Source organism: Strongylocentrotus purpuratus, unplaced genomic scaffold, assembly GCF_000002235.5.
Source record: "Strongylocentrotus purpuratus isolate Spur 01 unplaced genomic scaffold, Spur_5.0 spur5_scaffold_2, whole genome shotgun sequence".
Taxonomy (NCBI): Eukaryota; Metazoa; Echinodermata; class Echinoidea; order Camarodonta; family Strongylocentrotidae; genus Strongylocentrotus; species Strongylocentrotus purpuratus.
This window is the reverse complement of record NW_022145605.1, coordinates 27,987,310-28,006,913: the sequence shown is the minus strand read 5'-3', so window position 1 is coordinate 28,006,913 and position 19,604 is coordinate 27,987,310. Positions and strand designations below refer to the sequence as shown.

At 41.6% G+C, this 19,604-nt stretch overlaps 1 protein-coding gene across 1 annotated transcript; it reads right to left on the bottom strand.

Moving 5' to 3' along the window:
- Window positions 1-624: 624 nt before the first annotated feature.
- LOC115926457 (glutathione S-transferase theta-1-like) lies at window positions 625-18,907 on the bottom strand. The gene is made up of 6 exons (XM_030991182.1): window positions 18,796-18,907; window positions 17,410-17,552; window positions 13,915-14,082; window positions 12,242-12,393; window positions 2,150-2,257; window positions 625-736 (listed from the first exon to the last, which is right to left on the bottom strand). Exons 1-6 carry the CDS (start codon window positions 18,905-18,907, stop codon window positions 625-627), a joined length of 795 nt encoding a protein of 264 aa, XP_030847042.1.
- Window positions 18,908-19,604: the final 697 nt, after the last annotated feature.

Sequence of the window (19,604 nt, the reverse complement as noted above, 5' to 3'; positions counted from 1 at the left end):
TTTTTTTTTATAAATATCATTTTATAATGGCCAAAAACGTATGCAAAATGATTTTAAGACGATTTTGAGCATTTAAAAATTTTGCGCGCGCATTGACGCGCGGGTACGCGCATGCGAGCGTTCTTTGACCTGAAATTGACCGGACGGATATTGACCTTGATCATGATAAATATGAATGAGAAATAGCTTTTGGTTATGATGATATGATCATGAGATGATTTTTGTAAAACTTTTAGAGATATGAGTGTGTGAGGTAATGTGAATGGATATTTGAAAGCGTGTTCACTCGTCACACAACATAACTCTTATTTTTATTTTAGCTACGAGGAAGCAAGGTTGCACTGACAATAAAATACATGAAAGAAAGTATTCCCTTTTCGTTAAGTTTATTAGGTACTGATGAGGCTGGCCGTACACTTGCAAAGTGTAGCCAAGCACAAACGATGACTCGGAATGAGAATTGAAGATATTGCACGTAGTTACATAGAAATAGTAATGATTAAGAATGGACATGAATAAATGCGATGTATATAATGAATGAAAGCTTAGAGCTTACGACAGAATAGAAATGGCGTCGAAAGTCCAATGAAGATGAAGAGAGTTGAGAAGAACGAAGGAAGGGGCTCACGCGATGATGTGCGGAGGCTTGAAGAGGCGGAGATGTAACTTCGTTGTCGTGGCTGAAGAGCCGTGAAGAATCTCGACGCTGACGTCCGTGATGAAGATGTGGTTGAAGCTCTCAGGCGAGAAGAGAAGAGAAGAGAAGAGATGTGGCGCTCGACGACGAAGCAGTGAATCGCTTGATGTCGGAGGCAAGTAGAAATGTAGACATGCAAAGCCGGCACTGGTGCTGAGTAGTAAATGTTGCTCGTTTGATGCGCCGGACTTTGATGAAGAAATGTTTAGATGAGCTGCGGTGAAATGATGAGCTCGTGAGTGGAAAGAGCTACCGGAACGAAGACACTGGCAGCTCCCAGCGGAGAGTCAGGCGCCATGTCGGTGCTGACTATAACGTTCCACTGTGAGACTGCAGCCCGATGAACACGGCAGAGAAAGAGTTGACGTGCCGTAGAAGCGACGAAAAGCACAGAAGAATAAGCCTGGAGAGGAAATTGCGGAGACGTCTTGACTCGACCAAGGTGAAAGCGGGAGTGGAGAAAAACCTCGTGGAGTTGAAAATACGCGGGGTGAACAGTGCGGAACCACGATGCGCGATTGGAAGGAAAAACACACGTGGTCCGAATAATGAATATAAATAAGTACCGTGATGGAAAAATACTGGAGACATGAACGTACGGTAAAAGTAGGGCGAATGTAAGTAGGGCGAATGTAAGAGCCGCTACATTACTCCCCTGCCAGAATTGAAGCTGTGTATGCAATACACAGATAAAAGGCGATAATATATAAATGAGCAAAGTACAAAATGTCACAAGAATCAATGGCTGACAAAAAATGTAAAAGTGCATGTATTGTATAGTGTATGCAGCAATTTACAGCAGCCTAAGAAATGTACAAGCATGGCATGTTGAAAGAATGTAATACAACAAGCATGCACGGCTGTTTAGTTGCCATAAATAGACAGTAATGAATGACATGGTATGCATCGAATAAACGTGTATAAATGCAAGAGCATAAAAAACATTCGATACAAAATCCAGAATGAATACATTTCATAAAACATTGCCAAGTCCAAAAAGTCTGGGAATAATAAAATCGTACAACCAAGCTTCAAAGTAAACGAGGGGTCACCACTTTAGAGATATGAGTGTGTGAGGTAATGTGAATGGATATTTGAAAGCGTGTTCACTCGTCACACAACATAACTCTTATTTTTATTTTAGCTACGAGGAAGCAAGGTTGCACTGACAATAAAATACATGAAAGAAAGTATTCCCTTTTCGTTAAGTTTATTAGGTACTGATGAGGCTGGCCGTACACTTGCAAAGTGTAGCCAAGCACAAACGATGACTCGGAATGAGAATTGAAGATATTGCACGTAGTTACATAGAAATAGTAATGATTAAGAATGGACATGAATAAATGCGATGTATATAATGAATGAAAGCTTAGAGCTTACGACAGAATAGAAATGGCGTCGAAAGTCCAATGAAGATGAAGAGAGTTGAGAAGAACGAAGGAAGGGGCTCACGCGATGATGTGCGGAGGCTTGAAGAGGCGGAGATGTAACTTCGTTGTCGTGGCTGAAGAGCCGTGAAGAATCTCGACGCTGACGTCCGTGATGAAGATGTGGTTGAAGCTCTCAGGCGAGAAGAGAAGAGAAGAGAAGAGATGTGGCGCTCGACGACGAAGCAGTGAATCGCTTGATGTCGGAGGCAAGTAGAAATGTAGACATGCAAAGCCGGCACTGGTGCTGAGTAGTAAATGTTGCTCGTTTGATGCGCCGGACTTTGATGAAGAAATGTTTAGATGAGCTGCGGTGAAATGATGAGCTCGTGAGTGGAAAGAGCTACCGGAACGAAGACACTGGCAGCTCCCAGCGGAGAGTCAGGCGCCATGTCGGTGCTGACTATAACGTTCCACTGTGAGACTGCAGCCCGATGAACACGGCAGAGAAAGAGTTGACGTGCCGTAGAAGCGACGAAAAGCACAGAAGAATAAGCCTGGAGAGGAAATTGCGGAGACGTCTTGACTCGACCAAGGTGAAAGCGGGAGTGGAGAAAAAACCTCGTGGAGTTGAAAATACGCGGGGTGAACAGTGCGGAACCACGATGCGCGATTGGAAGGAAAAACACACGTGGTCCGAATAATGAATATAAATAAGTACCGTGATGGAAAAATACTGGAGACATGAACGTACGGTAAAAGTAGGGCGAATGTAAGTAGGGCGAATGTAAGAGCCGCTACAAACTCATAACAGCAACAAAATTAAATGTAGGAGGAAACTATTTGCTGGGAGCAAGAAGCGCAAGAATGATCATGCATTTGCATGTACATGTAAGTGTATCATTAATATAATATAGTATTAATGACTGCTTTGAGAGAAATAGTTGTTTTTATACGCTCAAGGGAAGGTTAGAATTGTGCTATTACCCGAGGCGTGCCGAGGGCAATAGCCCAATTGTAACCTTCCCGAGAGCGTATAAAAACAACTATTTCTCGAATATTAAAGCAGTCATTAATACTTTTATATGCCGAAAAAAAAAGGGAAAAAAAACAACAAAAAACCTTTTGTCGAAGATGGGATTCGATCTCTTGCGTACAAAATGTGATGTTACTAAAGTCAGCGCCTTAAACCGCTCGGCTATCGCGCTCTGTTACCATACATAGGAGTTTTTTCTTATATATACATTAAAATGGATTGAAAACGGCTTCGCGTGGCGGATGCTTCGCGTCTGCTCCATTAAACAGGCCCTTCTTTTACTTTTGCAATGCATATTGGCACGAATTTAGATCAAGATCTATCGGCAGATGTTTTTTTTTGTTTTTGGAAGTTTATTTTCGTCTTCATGTCAACAATGCAAGATAAATTTGTCGGTAAAATCGATCGAGATTCAATTGTATTGAAATTACCGACCAATTCTTCGCACACGTACGGTATCCTCGATCGCTCAGACCATTTTTTAACATGTAAACCTATGGGGTAACCATGGAGACTGACCTATTTTCCCAATAACCATGGTTATTGTTTTTTAACCATGGTTACCGGGAATTTTCGGGAACAGTTAAAGTTTATGAATGCGATTTCGACCAATCAGATTGCTGGATTACTTAAGTGAGGTATATAATTCATATTGTTTAATTACATCTTGTGAAATAGTATATGCATTGAAGCTTTGGGGATTTTTTGTTGGTGTATTTGTATGAAAGAAAGCGTTTGGAGCTTATAATGCACATGTTGCAATTTCAGGTGCAACTTAGTGTTCAAAGATGGAACACGCACGGCCAGGCACTAGTATAGGAAATCTTCAAATGTTAATAAGGTATATGACTAAATTACTTGTCTGTTGCCTTACGAAAAAGTTTATATTTAGTCAGGCCTGAATTGAGTCGCAAAACAATTATTATGTTAAAAGGAAAAAAACATATTTGATGACATTCGAAATTCCCCAATAACCAATACGATTGGAGAGCGAGTACTCGTTTTTGTTTTTCTTCAAAACTTACTCAATTACTATAAATAGCTGGCCCGGATACTTGAGCCTCTCACAAAACGCAAGTATAGGCCTGATGTGTCGTCAGTGGCGTCGCTAGTCCTTTTTCAGTGGGGGGGGGGGGGTATAGAGGCCAACGATTCCCGACAAAACAAGCCACCAATTAATTACCGACAAAAGTAAATGTTCCAATATCTACAAATTTAACCCTATAAACCCGGGGCCAAAGGCTAAATTGTTATGCGCAAATGGTCATTTTCGTCGACGACATAAATATACAAATTATTTTGTCAACTTAGTAAGCATCATAGCTATATATTTTAATGCAGGCGCGTAGCTAGGATCTTATTTTAGGGAGGGGCGGTATTGAGCAAGCGAATCACTTAAAGAGCGCGCAAAGCGCTCCCTAGGTGGGGGAGGGGATGGGTGAAAGGCATCCCGCGCGAAGCGCAGTAGCTTAGACGTTCCACTAAATAATTATGAAAAGAAGACGATTTGTTGTACCGTTCTCGACTCTTAATCCTTATTGTCTGAATTCAGTTTCTCCTCCTCTCGCGCGAAGCGCGGGAGCTTCGACGTTTCATTAAATTATTAGAAAAAGAAGACGATTCATTGATTCGACTCTAAATCATTGTCTCAACTTCCAAAAAGTTTCTTTGTCCGATAAAAAGTCACAGTTCTAAGGGGAAAAAAATTGCTGGCCGACCGACATAAAAAAAATACCACCGACTTCAACCCCACACCCCCCCCCCCTTTAGCGACGCCCCTGAATGTAGAGTGGCCTGAGCGGGTAGGCACAGGGCGTGGTTCTAAACTTACAGAGACACTTTGATGAAGACACCCTTATTTCATGATTGCGGGTGTTGAACTGCCATGGGCTTTACAACTTTAAACCTCCAGGGTTTATTTTCCATATATAGGCATTTACATGATCATTTATATAATAAAAGGAAATAATGTATATTCAAATATCATAGGTAGCAAATAAAGGATGACTAACAGAGGAATGAAAACAAACAGATAGGAGAGGATGATCAAGCATAATGATGTGCACCAATCTATAAATGTGAATTACTAATTAGCCTGTTAACACTACAGCTCTAAATTAACAAAGCATTTGCAGCCTTACTTTTAAGCAGTTGAAGAAATTAATAAAAGTAGGCCTACTTGAAGAAATCGTTGAATTATAAGATATTCAGTTTATTTTACATGTATTAAGTATGACAAAACACACAATTAACACCTTTGGAAAAAATAATACCCCAGGAACGTGAAAAACAAAACTTTTATTGTCACACATGCCTATAATCGGACATATTTAAAAACTGAAATGTGGCACCACCCAAAAATATAATTCTGAGATCCTTCTTTGTCTTTAATTTGCACCTGAAAATAAATTTTTTGTTCCTCGTCTATGTCATCGCGGCGAAAAATTTCAGACTTTTCTTCTTTTCATGCATCCTCAGACAAATGTGCCAAAGAAGTTTTGTCTTTTTATGTTCCTGGAAACAAAGTTTGGGCAATAGTTTTCAAGTTCAGTTTATCTTTACGAGATTTATATATGTGTAATATTAAGCTTTGGTTGAGCTTTCTTTGGGTCATTGTACTTATCAGAGAAGTTTTGATCCGTTTCAAGACAGAGAATGTTCTCTCGCAAGTTGCCGTTGTAAACGGGATTGTAAGGTAAATGAGAAGAAGGATGTGCACCTCTGAGAATGATTTCTTATAGATCAGAGTGTTGTTGAAAATCTCACGGGTTGTTTTAATGTATATTTTTGATAGGTTTACTCTCATCGTCACGCGCGTCTTGGAGGCTTGTTAGCTGCCGAGTTAATGCTACAAAGTCAATATCTCCGGCATACACTTCCCTCAACTCATCAGCACGAACAAAATATTGGGGAGGGGGCTCATGACAACCGAGCCCGGCCGAAATATTTGGGGGGGGGGGTGGCTCAATGATATCCGGGGCCCTCAAAAATATCGGGGGGCTCCGTAATGTTATCCGAGCCTCACACAAATATCGGGGGGCTCCGTGATGTTATCCGAGCCCCACCAAAAACACTTGAGGGGGAGGGGGGGGGGGGGGCTTATGATATCTGAGCCCCACCAACATAATGGGGGGGGGGGCTCAATGATATCAAAGTCCCTCCAAAATATTTGGGGGTTTAAATGATATCCGAGATCCACAAAATATATTTTTTGGGTCAATGATATGCGATATCCGATGTCTGACCCCCGCCCCCCCTCCCTCCTCCCTTAATGAATATTTATAAAATGTTTATATTTGAATGGTACGTCTGTAGATTATAGGTATACATGAGTTTCATGCCTAGAATATAATCATTGGGGAGGAGGGCGGCTCAATGATATCTGAGCCCCACTTAAAATATTGGGGGCTCAATGGTATTAGCCCCTAAGGACTCAATGATATCTAAGCCCCACCAAAAGATTGAGGGGCTCGATTAATGATATCTATAAGCCCCGCCAAAAATATTGGGGGGGGGGGGCTCAATGATCTCTGAGCCCCCCCCCCAATATTTTTTTTGGGGGGGGGGCTGTGCCCCCAATCCCCCTCCTCCCGGTTCCTGGGCCTAATTACAGTTCAATGAAGTCTACTTTTTGAAACTTAAAGGGATTGGGTAACTTTGTCTTAGGTTCTGAAACAAAAAATCCTTGAATGATAGTTAGGGCTAGTTCTGATCGGAAAACGACCCAAATATCGGAGTATGGCTAGCTGCCCCAGGGCCTTGTTCTATATACGGATCAGAGAAAAAATACTTTAAACATTTCGGGGGTTACTTTTATGACTTTCGGGGGCTCTTTTTGGCATTTCGGGGGCTAATTCACCCCGAGCCCCCGTGTATTTTTCCTCCTGATACGGATAAGTGAGTGCCCTGATGGGACTTCTTCTAACTCGTGTTTTTAGCCCTTCTTTCTTTACTTTTTCCTTTCCTTTCTTTTTTCTTTCCTTTCCTTTCTTATTTTTTCAAAGAGGAGGGGGGGGCAGGTCCATCGCCCCCCGTATATCCGCGCTTGAGTGACACCCACACAAACTAACCTTATTTATTACCGAACAAAAAAAAATGAAGAAAGAGCCCCTCGACACCATAGGTGTAAGTATTCAGCCAGTTCCTACCCCCCCCCCCACCAATATAAACTTTAAAAGTGTTTTTTTTTCTTCTAATTTGAATGCGTTTGTTGGAGAATGACATATATCACAATTTACAGTCAGGCAAGAAATGTGCTTATTTACTATTTAGAGGCCGACATGTCAGGTCCCGCGGAACGGCGGGCTTGGGGGCTCAAGCCCCCCCCCCTCCCACCCCCACACTTTTGAAAAAGTATATTAAAGAGAGTTAAATAGAAAGAAATAGAAAAGAAAGTATGCTCATGTAACCGTAATTAAATGCCCATACCCCTGAGCTAATTCCGGGGGCTCTGCCCCCTGGACCCCATCTTGGGCCCTAAGGCTGGCCCCTGGATGCTAATCTGACCTTAATTGTAATGCCTAAAACCCCTGCGCTTTCGGGGGCTCCGCCCCTTGGAGCATACGCCAATTAGTGACCTGCCAGTGTCATGAATATGGTATTAAAATATGCTCATCTGACCGTAAGTACGAAGCCACGTACAATTGATTACAACAGTAATTGTGGGGCCGATATCACGAGTATGCCTTCATAGAATAATGGTTTTAAAGAAAATATTCACTTCTACTTTCAAAAGGACTGGCCCATTTGCTTTAAAAAATTGTAGAGAGTTATCATTATGTAATTTCTAGAAAAAATGCCAACCACATGATTTACAATGAGTCTAAATACATTGATTTGCCGAGTTTCTTCCTTTTATCAAATATACACGTAAAACAATGGGGGGACAGACTGCGCGGATAGCAATCCGCACGGATCGTCCCTCGGACGATCCGTGCGAGCAGAAAACCCGCATATTATGTCCGACGGACAAACGAAACTGGTAGGACAAACGGCGCGGTCACACCGGCCAGAGACTATTTATCGACACTTTATGTAGATGTCTTTTTCATAGCTGCAGAGGTGAGGAATGTGAGGGTTTGTAAGTATATAGTTAGTAATACTATTATGTTACGGTACATCTTGTAACTGCAATGAGCATAAAACCAGTGCCCTATATATATGCCGAACGCACAATTTCTTTAAATTGATTGATCTATCATGCAACATAAATTATTTTCCATTGGTTGAACGATTAAACAAAATGTTCGGAATCGTAATTAAACACCTTAAACCCCAGAGCTTCCGGGGGCTCTGCCCCCTGGACCCCACCAAGGGCCCTATGGCGATCCCGTGGATGCTCATCTGACCGTAATTAAATACCTAAAACCCCAGAGCTTCCAGGGCCTCTGCCCCCTGGACCCCACCAAAGGCCCTAGAGCGGTCCCCTGGATGCTCATTTGACCGTAATTAAATACCTAAAACCCCAGAGCTTCCGGGGGCTCTGCCCCTTGGATCCCACCAAAGGCCCTAAGGCGGGCCCCTCGATGCTCATTTGACCGTAATTAAATACCTAAAACCCCAGAGCTTCCGGGGGCTCTGCCCCCTGGACCCCACCAAGGGCCCTATGGCGGTCCCGTGGATGCTCATCTGACCGTAATTAAATACCTAAAACCCCAGAGCTTCCGGGGCCTCTGCCCCCTGGACCCCACCAAAGGCCCTAGGGCGGTCCCCTGGATGCTCATTTGACCGTAATTAAATACCTAAAACCCCAGAGCTTCTGGGGCTCTGCCTCCTGGACCCCACCAAAGCCCCTAAGGCAGTCCCGTGGATGCTCATCTGACCGTAATTAAATACCCTAAACCCAGAGGTTCCGGGGGCTCTGCCCCCAAGACCCCACTAAGGGCCCTATGGCGGTCCCGTGGATGCTCATCTGACCGTAATTAAATACCTAAAACCCCAGAGCTTCCGGGGCCTCTGCCCCCTGGACCCCACCAAAGGCCCTAGGGCGGTCCCCTGGATGCTCATTTGACCGTAATTAAATACCTAAAACCCCAGAGCTTCTGGGGCTCTGCCTCCTGGACCCCACCAAAGCCCCTAAGGCAGTCCGTGGATGCTCATCTGACCGTAATTAAATACCTTAAATCCCAGAGGTTTCCGGGGGCTCTGCCCCCAGGACCCCACCAAGGGCCCTAAGGCGGTTCGGTGGATGCTAATCTGACCGTAATTAAATTTCTAAAACCCCAGAGCTTCTGGGGGTTCTGCCCCCTGGATGCTCATCCGACCATTATATAATACCTAAAACCCCTTAGCTTCTTTAGGCTCTGCCCTTTGGACACTCCACCAATTAGTAACCTGCCAGTGTCACAAATAAGGTATCTAAATATGCTTATCTGACCGTTATTTAATGCCTTAAAACCCTGAGCTTTCGGGGTTTACGCTCTACCTGATCCACTTTGAAAAACGTTCCGCGGGGCCTGCATGTAACGTATAAGCAGGCGCGGATTCAGAATTTCTTAGGGGGGAGGCCCAAATTTAAAATTATGCGAGCCAAATATTGGTACGCAATGGTGAAGCGCGGAAGCTTTGACGTTTCAATAATGCATTAGAGAAAGAAGACGATTTGCTGTACCGTTCTCGACTCTTAATCCTCGTCTGAATTCACTTTTTCCCCCTCCCGCGCTAAGCGCGGAAGCTTTTACGTTTCATTAAATCATTAGAGAAAGAAGATGATTCGTTGTACCGTTCCCGACTTTTAATCCTCGTCTGAATTCAGTTCCTCCCCTCCCCCTTCCGCGCGAAGCGCGGAAGCTTTGACGTTTTATTAAACTATTAGAGAAAGAAGACGATTCGTTGTACCGTTCTCGGTTTGTTAATCCTCTTCTGAATTCAGTTCACCCTACCCCTCCCCCCTCCCGCGCAAAACGCGGATGCTTTGACGTTTCATTAATTTATTACAGAAAGAAGACGATTCATATTACCGTTCTCGATTTTTAATCCTCGTCTGAATTCAGCTCCTCTCCTCCCCCCCCCCCACATCTTCCGCGCGAAGCGCGGAAGCTTTGACGTTTCATTAAATTATTAGAGAAAGAAGACGATTCATTGTACCGTTCTCGAAAATAATCCTCGTCTGAATTCAGTTTTCCCCCCTCTCGCGCTCAGCGTGGAAGCTTTTACGTTTCATTTAATCATGAGAGAAAGAAGACGATTCGTTGTACCGTTCTCGACTCTTAATCCTTGTCTGAATTTCAAAAATGTTCCTTGTCTACTCCCTTTTTTTCCTAAGTCCTCTTCATTTTCTCTCCTTTTTTGTTTTGGCCGGCGTTTTTTGGGGGACCACCCCCACCGCCCCCCTGGCTACACGCCTGCGGTCAGATGAACATAATGTTGATACCTTGTCCGCCCCCGGAAGCTCAGGGGTTTTTGGCACTCAATTACGGGCCAATGAGTATCAAGGGGACCGCCTTAGGGCCCTTGGTTGGGTCCAGGGGGCAGAGCCTCCGGAAGCTCAGGGGGTTTAGGCGTTTAATTATACGGTCAGAAGAGCATTTTTAGATACCTTATTATTTTGTGACACTGGCAGGACACTATTTGGCGTGGGGTCCAGGGGCAGAGCCCCCAGAAATCACGGGTTTTAGGCATTAAATTACCGTCAGATGAGCATCTAAGGCCCGCCTTAGGGCCTAAGGTGGAATCCAGGGGGCAGAGCCCTCAGGGTTTTAGGCATTTAGTCCCATTTTTTGTTCCCTTTTAGTTCTCCTCTTTTCTTTTTCCTCCCTTCTCTCTTTTTTTTAAAGCGGGGACGAGGGGGGAGGGGGGGGGGGGCAAGGGCCTTTTTTCCCCCTCCCCCGACCCACAACTTGTTGGCGGAAAAATTGCAACTGATATCCCCCTTCTTTTCTTCTCTTCTTCCTCTTTTTTCCTTCCCTTTATCTCCTCTTTTCCTTTTTCTTTCCCTTTCCTTCCTTCTCTTTTATGTTTTGATTGGGGGGGGGGGGGGGGGGAGGCAACAGCCTGGGCGGCCAAGTCTTTTTTCCTCCCCCGATCTCCTTCTTCCCTCTTTTTTTCTTTTCTTCTTCCTCTTCTTTCCCCTTTCTCTCCTCTTTCCCTTTCCCTTCTTTTCCTTCTCTCTCTCTCTCTCTTTGTTCGGCCCCCCTGGATCCGCGCCTGCGTGTAAGAGTGGTGGTGATGCAGATTCTGCCCCCCCCACACTTCCAAACGTTTTTTGTCATTACGTCACTGCCCCTGGAAGGTGAGCCCCCTGGAATATTTGCCCCATCATAAGATTTCAACCTCAAAACTTTCAATGAGAAAAAAGAAACATAGTATTCTGACCATTGTTATCTATTTGTCAAATGAAATACGAAATATAAAGGACCACAAAGTTTGGAAATTACAAGCTAAAACTGTCAGCAGAAGCAAACTGCATGTATGTCAGAAAATCCAGCCCACAAAATGGAAACCAAAACTGTTTAATGACAAGACTACAGGTCTACCATCATTTAAAATAAAATCAATAGGCATATCACCCACCACATGGCAATGAAATCGATTTTTAATTGAATAAATCTGGCCACTTTTGTCCTTCCAACAAAAATCAATAAGCAGCTCAATAACAATAATAATAATTTTCCCTTTCATGAAATTGTCCACTTCTGTCATTCATATGAAAAGTAACCTGTGAAACACATGCACTTGTATACGGAAGCGTTAAAGTGCCATTCTACTTGACGACATGACGAGATATTTCATCTTGTCAAGTCGACTTAATATCCACATAATATCCACATGAACTTTTTGTGAAGTCGACTTGGCAAGATAATTTATTTCGCCATGTCGACATTACTTTTTGGGTAGTCGACTTGGTAAGATAATATATGTCGCCATGACGACATGTATGTTTTAGAAGTCGACTTGGTAAGATAACTTATGTCGCCATGACGACATGAACTTTTTGTGAAGTCTCCTTGGCAAGATAATTTATTTCGCCATGTCGACTAATAAAAGTTGATAAGTCGACATGGTAGGTTAAATATCTTTACATGTCGACATGATATGGATATTAAGTCGACTTGACAAGATGAAATATCTCGTCATGTCCTCAAGTAGAATGGCACTTTAACGCTTCCGTATTTGTACCATCTACTTTTTATAACAAATTACAGCTTTTGTTTTGCTTTGGCGAGTCTGTACATGAGTTGCGAGACATCGTCAAAGATCTCTGGTTGTACGTGCTCTCTCACTCTCCCTATCCACGCCTTCAGCTTTGGTCTTCTGTCTAGCGTGCCATAGCCGCAGGGTTCCACCTGTATAACCTGTTGGTTTGTGAAAAAGATTAAATATTTTAAGTTAAAGTCGAGTACTGGTCATGGAATTACACCATGAAAGAAACATTCTGGATGCAATTGAAAAAGGTTCATTATAGAGTATATTAAGATTTGTGATTATCTAAATGATAACTAATTATTGACGCAATTGCTTAAAGCCGCATGCAGTACACACAGGAATTTGCATATAGGACTACAAACACATTTGGCAATCAGTGGCAAGAAGGTTTGGTCCAAACAGTTCAGCTATTTCTTTTCATATTTTGAATATGAGGGCATTTGAAATGCAATTCTTTTCACCGGACATTTGTTTTGTTCTATTCTGTCAAACTGACATAACAGAATCAGCAATCTGGTAACTAATTTTGTTTTACCTTTAACGAAATTGAACATCAATATTCAACCTTTTCAGCAATGCAATTTCACATCCCAAACTCTATGTTTCCATGTGTCGGGATTAAGCCTATTTACATTAAAATAAACAAAATCATCAAATTTATTCAAGATATAACACATAATTGTTTAAAATCACAATTTAATTACACAGAGGAAGAACAATAATATTATAATCTAAAGGTTTCGCATACCCCAATTGCCTCCATTATGCCCAATTTTTCTTTTAATGTGATTCAGATGAATCAGATTACTTATAGATGCACTGGAACATCTGTTGGGAGCCGTAAAGGTATTTGCACTGTGTTAGAAGATGCTTTTCTGGTTCTGAGCAGACGAATTATGCAGTTTGTGTTCTAGTCACTTTTTTATGTGCCATATAATTCTGCAAAGCTACAAGAAATACAGAATGACCTCCTTGTTTCTAATGATTATCGTACTAAGACGCAGAATAACTTAAATATACATTGTACATGTATATACCTTAATAATCTTTATACATTTGACAACCAAATTATTCATACCGCTTGCAATTTTGATGTATTTTTTCTTCTTCTTGTTACTCAAGAAAGAAAGCTGGACTGGCTGAATACTTTTGAGTGTAAGCTTTCATGTCACATTCTCAAGAAACGTAAATTGGGACAAGTTATTTATCACATACCGGTACTTGAAAACTTACAAAACAAGGTAAAGGTATGAATAATTTAGTTGTTAAAGGTATAAACCAGTTCTGGTCATGCGATTGCATTGTGAAAGAAACGTTGTGGAATCGATCGGCAAGGTTGATCATCTAGCATATAAGTATTGGTGTATACTGCAAGGTTCCGGAATCATCAAAATGATAAGAAATTTGGCCCAGTCTTGGTAAAGTGATAAGCACTGTACACAGAAAGATGAATATGGTACTACCCTATATCTATACAGTCCGGATATATATAATAATTTACCAAATCTATCAATAAGTAGGCGGTTTCCCGTCAAAATTTGTATCGTCACGTATGACGTATTAGTCAAAACATATTCTTTCACATGACTGGTAATAAGAGCTTCCATTTCATTTTTTGAGAGGGGGGGGGGGGCGTTTCCAAAACTGGTCCATATAAATCATCAAGGTACCTCGTTGACGCCAAACAGGTCTGCGATGCTGATATCATACCCACACAGGAAAGGTTTTTCCTGGAGGAAGTGCTTTTCTAAGTTGTCTAAGGTTTCTTCCATTCTCTGGATGTCTGGTGCAAGGGCCACAGGGTCTGGTGGGGTGCCCGTCATCCGGGGGAAGATCACCTGTGAAAAGGAGGAGACCGGTAGGGTGTTATTTAACTTAAAGCCCCACTGTAGTACTTGTAGCTACTTGCTCCCTCTATGTAGAAAACAATGCCTAATCAGTGTCCGTTGGTCCCTCATGATCCTCTTTTTCTTATGCTAATTGAGAGCTGAGTTGATGAGATAGCCACCTGTCAGTGACCTCCCTGGGTGGTCTAATACCTCCTAGCCATACTAGTACAGACGGTCTTTAAAGGCATTATTACAACAAAAACGTTGGAAAGAGACTAGAGATGGGAAAGAGCGAGGGAGAGAGAGGGGGGGGCAGGGAGAGGAAGAGGGTGTGGGAGAGAGGGAAAATAGAGACATAGGGTGAGAGAGGAGGGAGAATATTAAGAGTGAGAGAGGGAAAGTACGATGGAGAGAGAGAGAGAAAGAGAGGGAGAGAGAGAGAGAGAGAGAGAGAGGGGGGGGGATAAGAGAACGGGAATGAAAAACAAGACTTGTATAATGTTTTATACACATATACATGATAAATTAGGGAGAAAGAGACCAAGAGAGAGAGAGAGATAGAGCCAGACAGAGTAAAACAGAGAGGCAGAATGAGGTGGAAACATGACAAACAAAAAGTTAGATGTACAAATCATTGATCATTGTATATACTTAGTTAATTAGACCAAGCCCTCGATGTGAATTGTAATGTAAACCCTATTTGTAGGGGTTTGCATGTTATCTATCTTGTACAATATTAGATTTAGGAACTGGGTAAAATAGTTGGTAGTACTTTTCAGTGCAGTACTTGATTCTGACCCTCTGGTCTTTGATACTACTGATACTTTACCTCAGTAGTTGATCGAAGGGGGGGGTGGTGGGGGGCACAGTCTGCCCATGCCCCTCCCCCACATTTTAAGCCCAATCTGGCATTCATAAGTACCCCCCAAAACCCATCCCCCAATCAATGATATAATTTCTATGATTTCCATAAAATACATGATCCAATGTGTTTATGGCTGTATGAGCATTGATGTTTATTCAAATTGAATGCAATACAAAACAATCTGTTACAATTTACTGAAACTGCACGCAATTTGATGTTTGACTCACTTCTGCGCAAAATACATTATACACACGAGCTCTCATATTGAAATGCTGCCAATCCAAATATTCATTGATCCTTGACCTCTGCTGAAGGCTCTTGGGAAACCAGTGATCCGCACAGTCAAACTTTTCATGAAGATACTTTGTGATGGTTGCACTTTGCGAGTCGGGAATATGTGAAGATAAGCAGAAAGATGAATGGAATATGCATGATATATTGCATTTCAACTTTGTGGTCAAGAGTATTATGGGTGACCCCACACTTTCATATCAAGGTGTTTATTAACTGATGGAAGTTTGAACACAAAGCAATTGTCTCTAAAGCACTTGTCTATAGGGTTCTTCGAACAATCCTTGGAAAATGTGCGCTTATCTGTACAGAACTAGGACTAACCTCTTTCCAAAAGACCTTGGACCAAAATACCCTGCACCAAAATATCTCTAACGGCCCCCACTAATAAGGATTAACAGACGAGAACAGTACACCGAATCGTCTGCTTTTTCTCATAATTTCATGAAACGTCAAAGCTTCCGCGCTTCACGCGGGAGGGGGAAACTTCATTCAGACAAAGATTAAGAGTCGAGCACGGTTCAACGAATCGTCTACTTTCTCTAATAATTTAATGAAACGCCAAAACTTCCGCGCGGGAGGGGGAGATGGGAATGCAGATAAGGATTAACAATCGAGAACAGTACACCGAATCGTCTGCTTTTTCTCATAATTCAATGAAACGTCAAAGCTTCCGCGCGAGGTAGAGAAACTGAAGTCAGACAAGGATTAATAGTTGAGAACGGTACAGCAAATCGTCTTCTTTTTATAATAATTTAATGAAACGTCAAAGAAGGGGGAAACGGAAGGGGGAAACTTCATTCAGACAAGGATTGAGAGTCGAGAACGGTGCAATAAATTGTCTTCTTTTCCTAATAATTTAAGGAACACCCCCCTAATCAGCGCGCTTCGCGTTCTTTAAATGATTCGCTTGCTCCCTACTACCCCTCCCTAAAATAAGATCCTAGCTCCGCGCCTGCATCAAAATATATAGCTATGATGCTGACTAAGTTGACGAGATAATTCGTATATTTATGTCGTCGAGGAAAATGACCATTTTGCGCATATGCAAGTACTATAGATAGTCCATAGGAAAAACAATTTAGCCTTCGGCCCCGGGTTTATAGGGTTAAATTTGTAGATATTGGGACATTTAATTGTGTCGGTAATTGGTGTCTAGTTTTGTCGATAATCGTTGGCCTCTACATCCCCCCCCCCTCCAACTGAAGAAGGTCTAGCGACGCCCCTGGAGATGGGTACCAATGATCAGGGCATGCATGCTTGGCCTGCTCGTATTTCACTATTGTGATACTGCATGGTTCAGAGAATTAAAACAAATGTTCGGAAGTCGCAACCATCACATTTGTTTAACTGTGATAGTCCATTGTTCACAGAAATAAAAGAATTGTTCACTTTTGCGCTAATGCATTGATCAAAGAATGAATGAATTGTTGGAAATTACATCGATAACAAATTTTTTCACTATTGCAATACTGCATTGTTCAGATAACGCACAAAATGGTTCTGAATTCCGTTTATAACAATTTTTTCCATTCTGTGAACCTGTAATATTCAGAGCAGGAAAAATTTATTTCGAATTGCATCAATCAGAGATTTTGGCATCAAATAAAATCTTTGGAGTGCTGATCAATTCATTAAAAATAATCTACAAAAACTGCACAAAACTGCAGAAAATTGATCACAATTTTTAGTCTAACATGATTTCGGTTTATCCCAAGCAGCCTCAGTACCTTACACAGTAGTAATTTCAGACAGGTTTTTTTTTCTGCACCATGATCAAAATAAAAACCATCTGAATAATCCAATCACATTATCTAAACCATAAATAATCAAAGATTGGCTATTGGACTATCAAGAAAAAACAAACATGTCATAGTATTTCATTTTGTAGTACTCATATGAATTCTTACCTAACACAAACAATGCTGAAACATGTAAAACAATGGCTTAGGCCCTTGTGTGAATTTCATTTTAAAGAGCTGCTTTAAAGAGCAATCTAACCCTAGTAATAACGAGATTTACAGAATGGCAAAAGTTTAAAATGAAGCAGATCGATAATGAGAAAGTTATGAATGTTTTAAATATGAGATATGAGGTTCCCATGTGTCCTGTTTTGTGAGGGTGTCCACATTGAAATTTTTAAGGACTGTATGTGTGGGCCCCCATCAAATTTGGGCGACTAAAATTTTGGGTGCACATGTGTCTCCGGCACCTGGCAGTGTTGTTGATCCATACCTCTCTGTGAGTTTGAACTCTCCGTCTTGCATAGCCGGAATCTTCATCATTGGACTGACGGCTGCATACTCCTTGGATTGGTGCTCACCTAAAAGATCAAAGGTTACAAAGCAGGGCATGGCAATGAACAAAAGATAACAGAATAAAGAGATGGAAATTCTTTCCTTTTTGAATACAGACCTCTTTACAGAGTATTACAGAGTATTACAGGTGGACCACTACACCGGGGCTTCCCCCTACTCTTATACAAATAGTGCAGTAGGTTCTTAACGTGCAAAGGTAGTGACTCTTCTCTACACGGGGCCTCCATTTAACGTCCTATCCGAGGAATGGAGTGTTTTCCACTTAACATTAAAGGTAAATAATAATACAAAGTTTTGGACAATTTTGAAAATTGAGTGTATAGTGATTCTTTACAATTTTGATATATTTGGATGTCCCTGTGGATGTCGTATAAAAACTAGAAAATTTAGACCCTAAAACACTTCTGCTTTCGAGAAAAATTGAATATAAAAATTTTCGGGAGCAAAATAATAAAGCTGAGTCGTTGCGAAATTTTGGGCCCGATTTTAACCCCCCCCCCCTCCCCCTCTTGAAAAAATCCTGCGTACGCCACTGGCCAGGATAGTAATACAGCTATGTGTGCCATGGCCCGATGGGCCCGAGGGCAGGCCCATGTCTTTCAATCGACATTCAGCAGAACCCCTCGATACACCCCCCCCCCCCGAACTCTGGCAGAGAAATAGATAGAATTAGTACGTGCACTTCTTCCCCCCCCCTTCCACAGGGTTCTTTATTTTCAAAACAAATTCCATCATATACAGCATATCCATATATCATATACTAATAATTAAAGAAATAATTTCCATACATAATGGCTTGACACAGATAATAACCATAATAACTTTTATGACAAAATTAGTACTTTAAATATATAATAAAAAAATACCAAACATAAAATACATGATCATGTTTATGTTAGCACATTTCAAACACTCTCAAAATATTTTCTAAAGTGAAACAATTTCTTTTTCAATTTATTCTCTCTGAGATTTGTTTGGTATATATATTTTTCCATTTCATAATAACGTTTTACAGCTGATAAAATTATATCAAATGATGGTAGTTGATTTCGTAATTTAGCTGAAAATATCTCTTGTCTTACAACCATCAGAACACAGTTGAGTGCATTATTATTGCTACCGCAAAATCCAAACAATTTATTTTGATTTGTAAGTTTGATCCTTTCCCCCGTCTCACGAAATATCCAGAAGTCTAACTTCGACCATACTTTGTTAGAATAGTTACAAAAGCAAAAAACGTGCACTTACTTTTTCGTATGGCTATTGGACATGGAGTGTATGGGATCTTGTTTGCTCTCACAAACATCAACACCGACCTCGCAGGGTGCGACAGTACGTCGTAGAATATTTTAACAGACATTTTGCAACTTATTTAGGCATTAAATGGTAGAAATAACGATGCTTTTTACTGGCAGGTGATAACCTTGTGCGATGTCTGGACACCAATTATTCTGAGATTTGTTACGCCAGTACGTAAGTACAACGCGCGTGCGCGACGTGCACCATATGCATTGATATGCATGCACGATATCGCGCGCATGAAGAATATCGCTAATGTTTTTTCTGAGAACGAGACCGCAGCAGACAAAATAATGAAGTTGAAATTATTTTTAGTGGATGTTCACCCCGTGAACACCTTTATACGCCACATTTCAAATCACATAGCGAGATACCAAAACGGTCTTCCATTAGAATAAAAATAGAAATATAAACAGAAATTGGTAATAGAAATAGAAATTATAGAAATCGATAAAAAAGGAAAATACAAATAAGAAATAGAAATTGATTTTGTAGGAGAGCTCTAAGATGGCGGCGTAATCGGTCTTTTGGCGAGCCGTGACGTCAATGCATAAGGTCTATACGGCAATGCGTTCCTCGATCTACCCACTCCTGCTGTTGCTGCTATAATGCTAGCTACTACTACTGTTTCCTAATGCCGGACAAGAGATTAAACTCCCCGTCCAAAAACGGTGATTCGATCGAGAAAAAACAAAGAAAGTTGCCCGTTGATTGTCAGCGATCCAACGCCATGTCTTCGCCAGCCGGCCCCAGCAGCT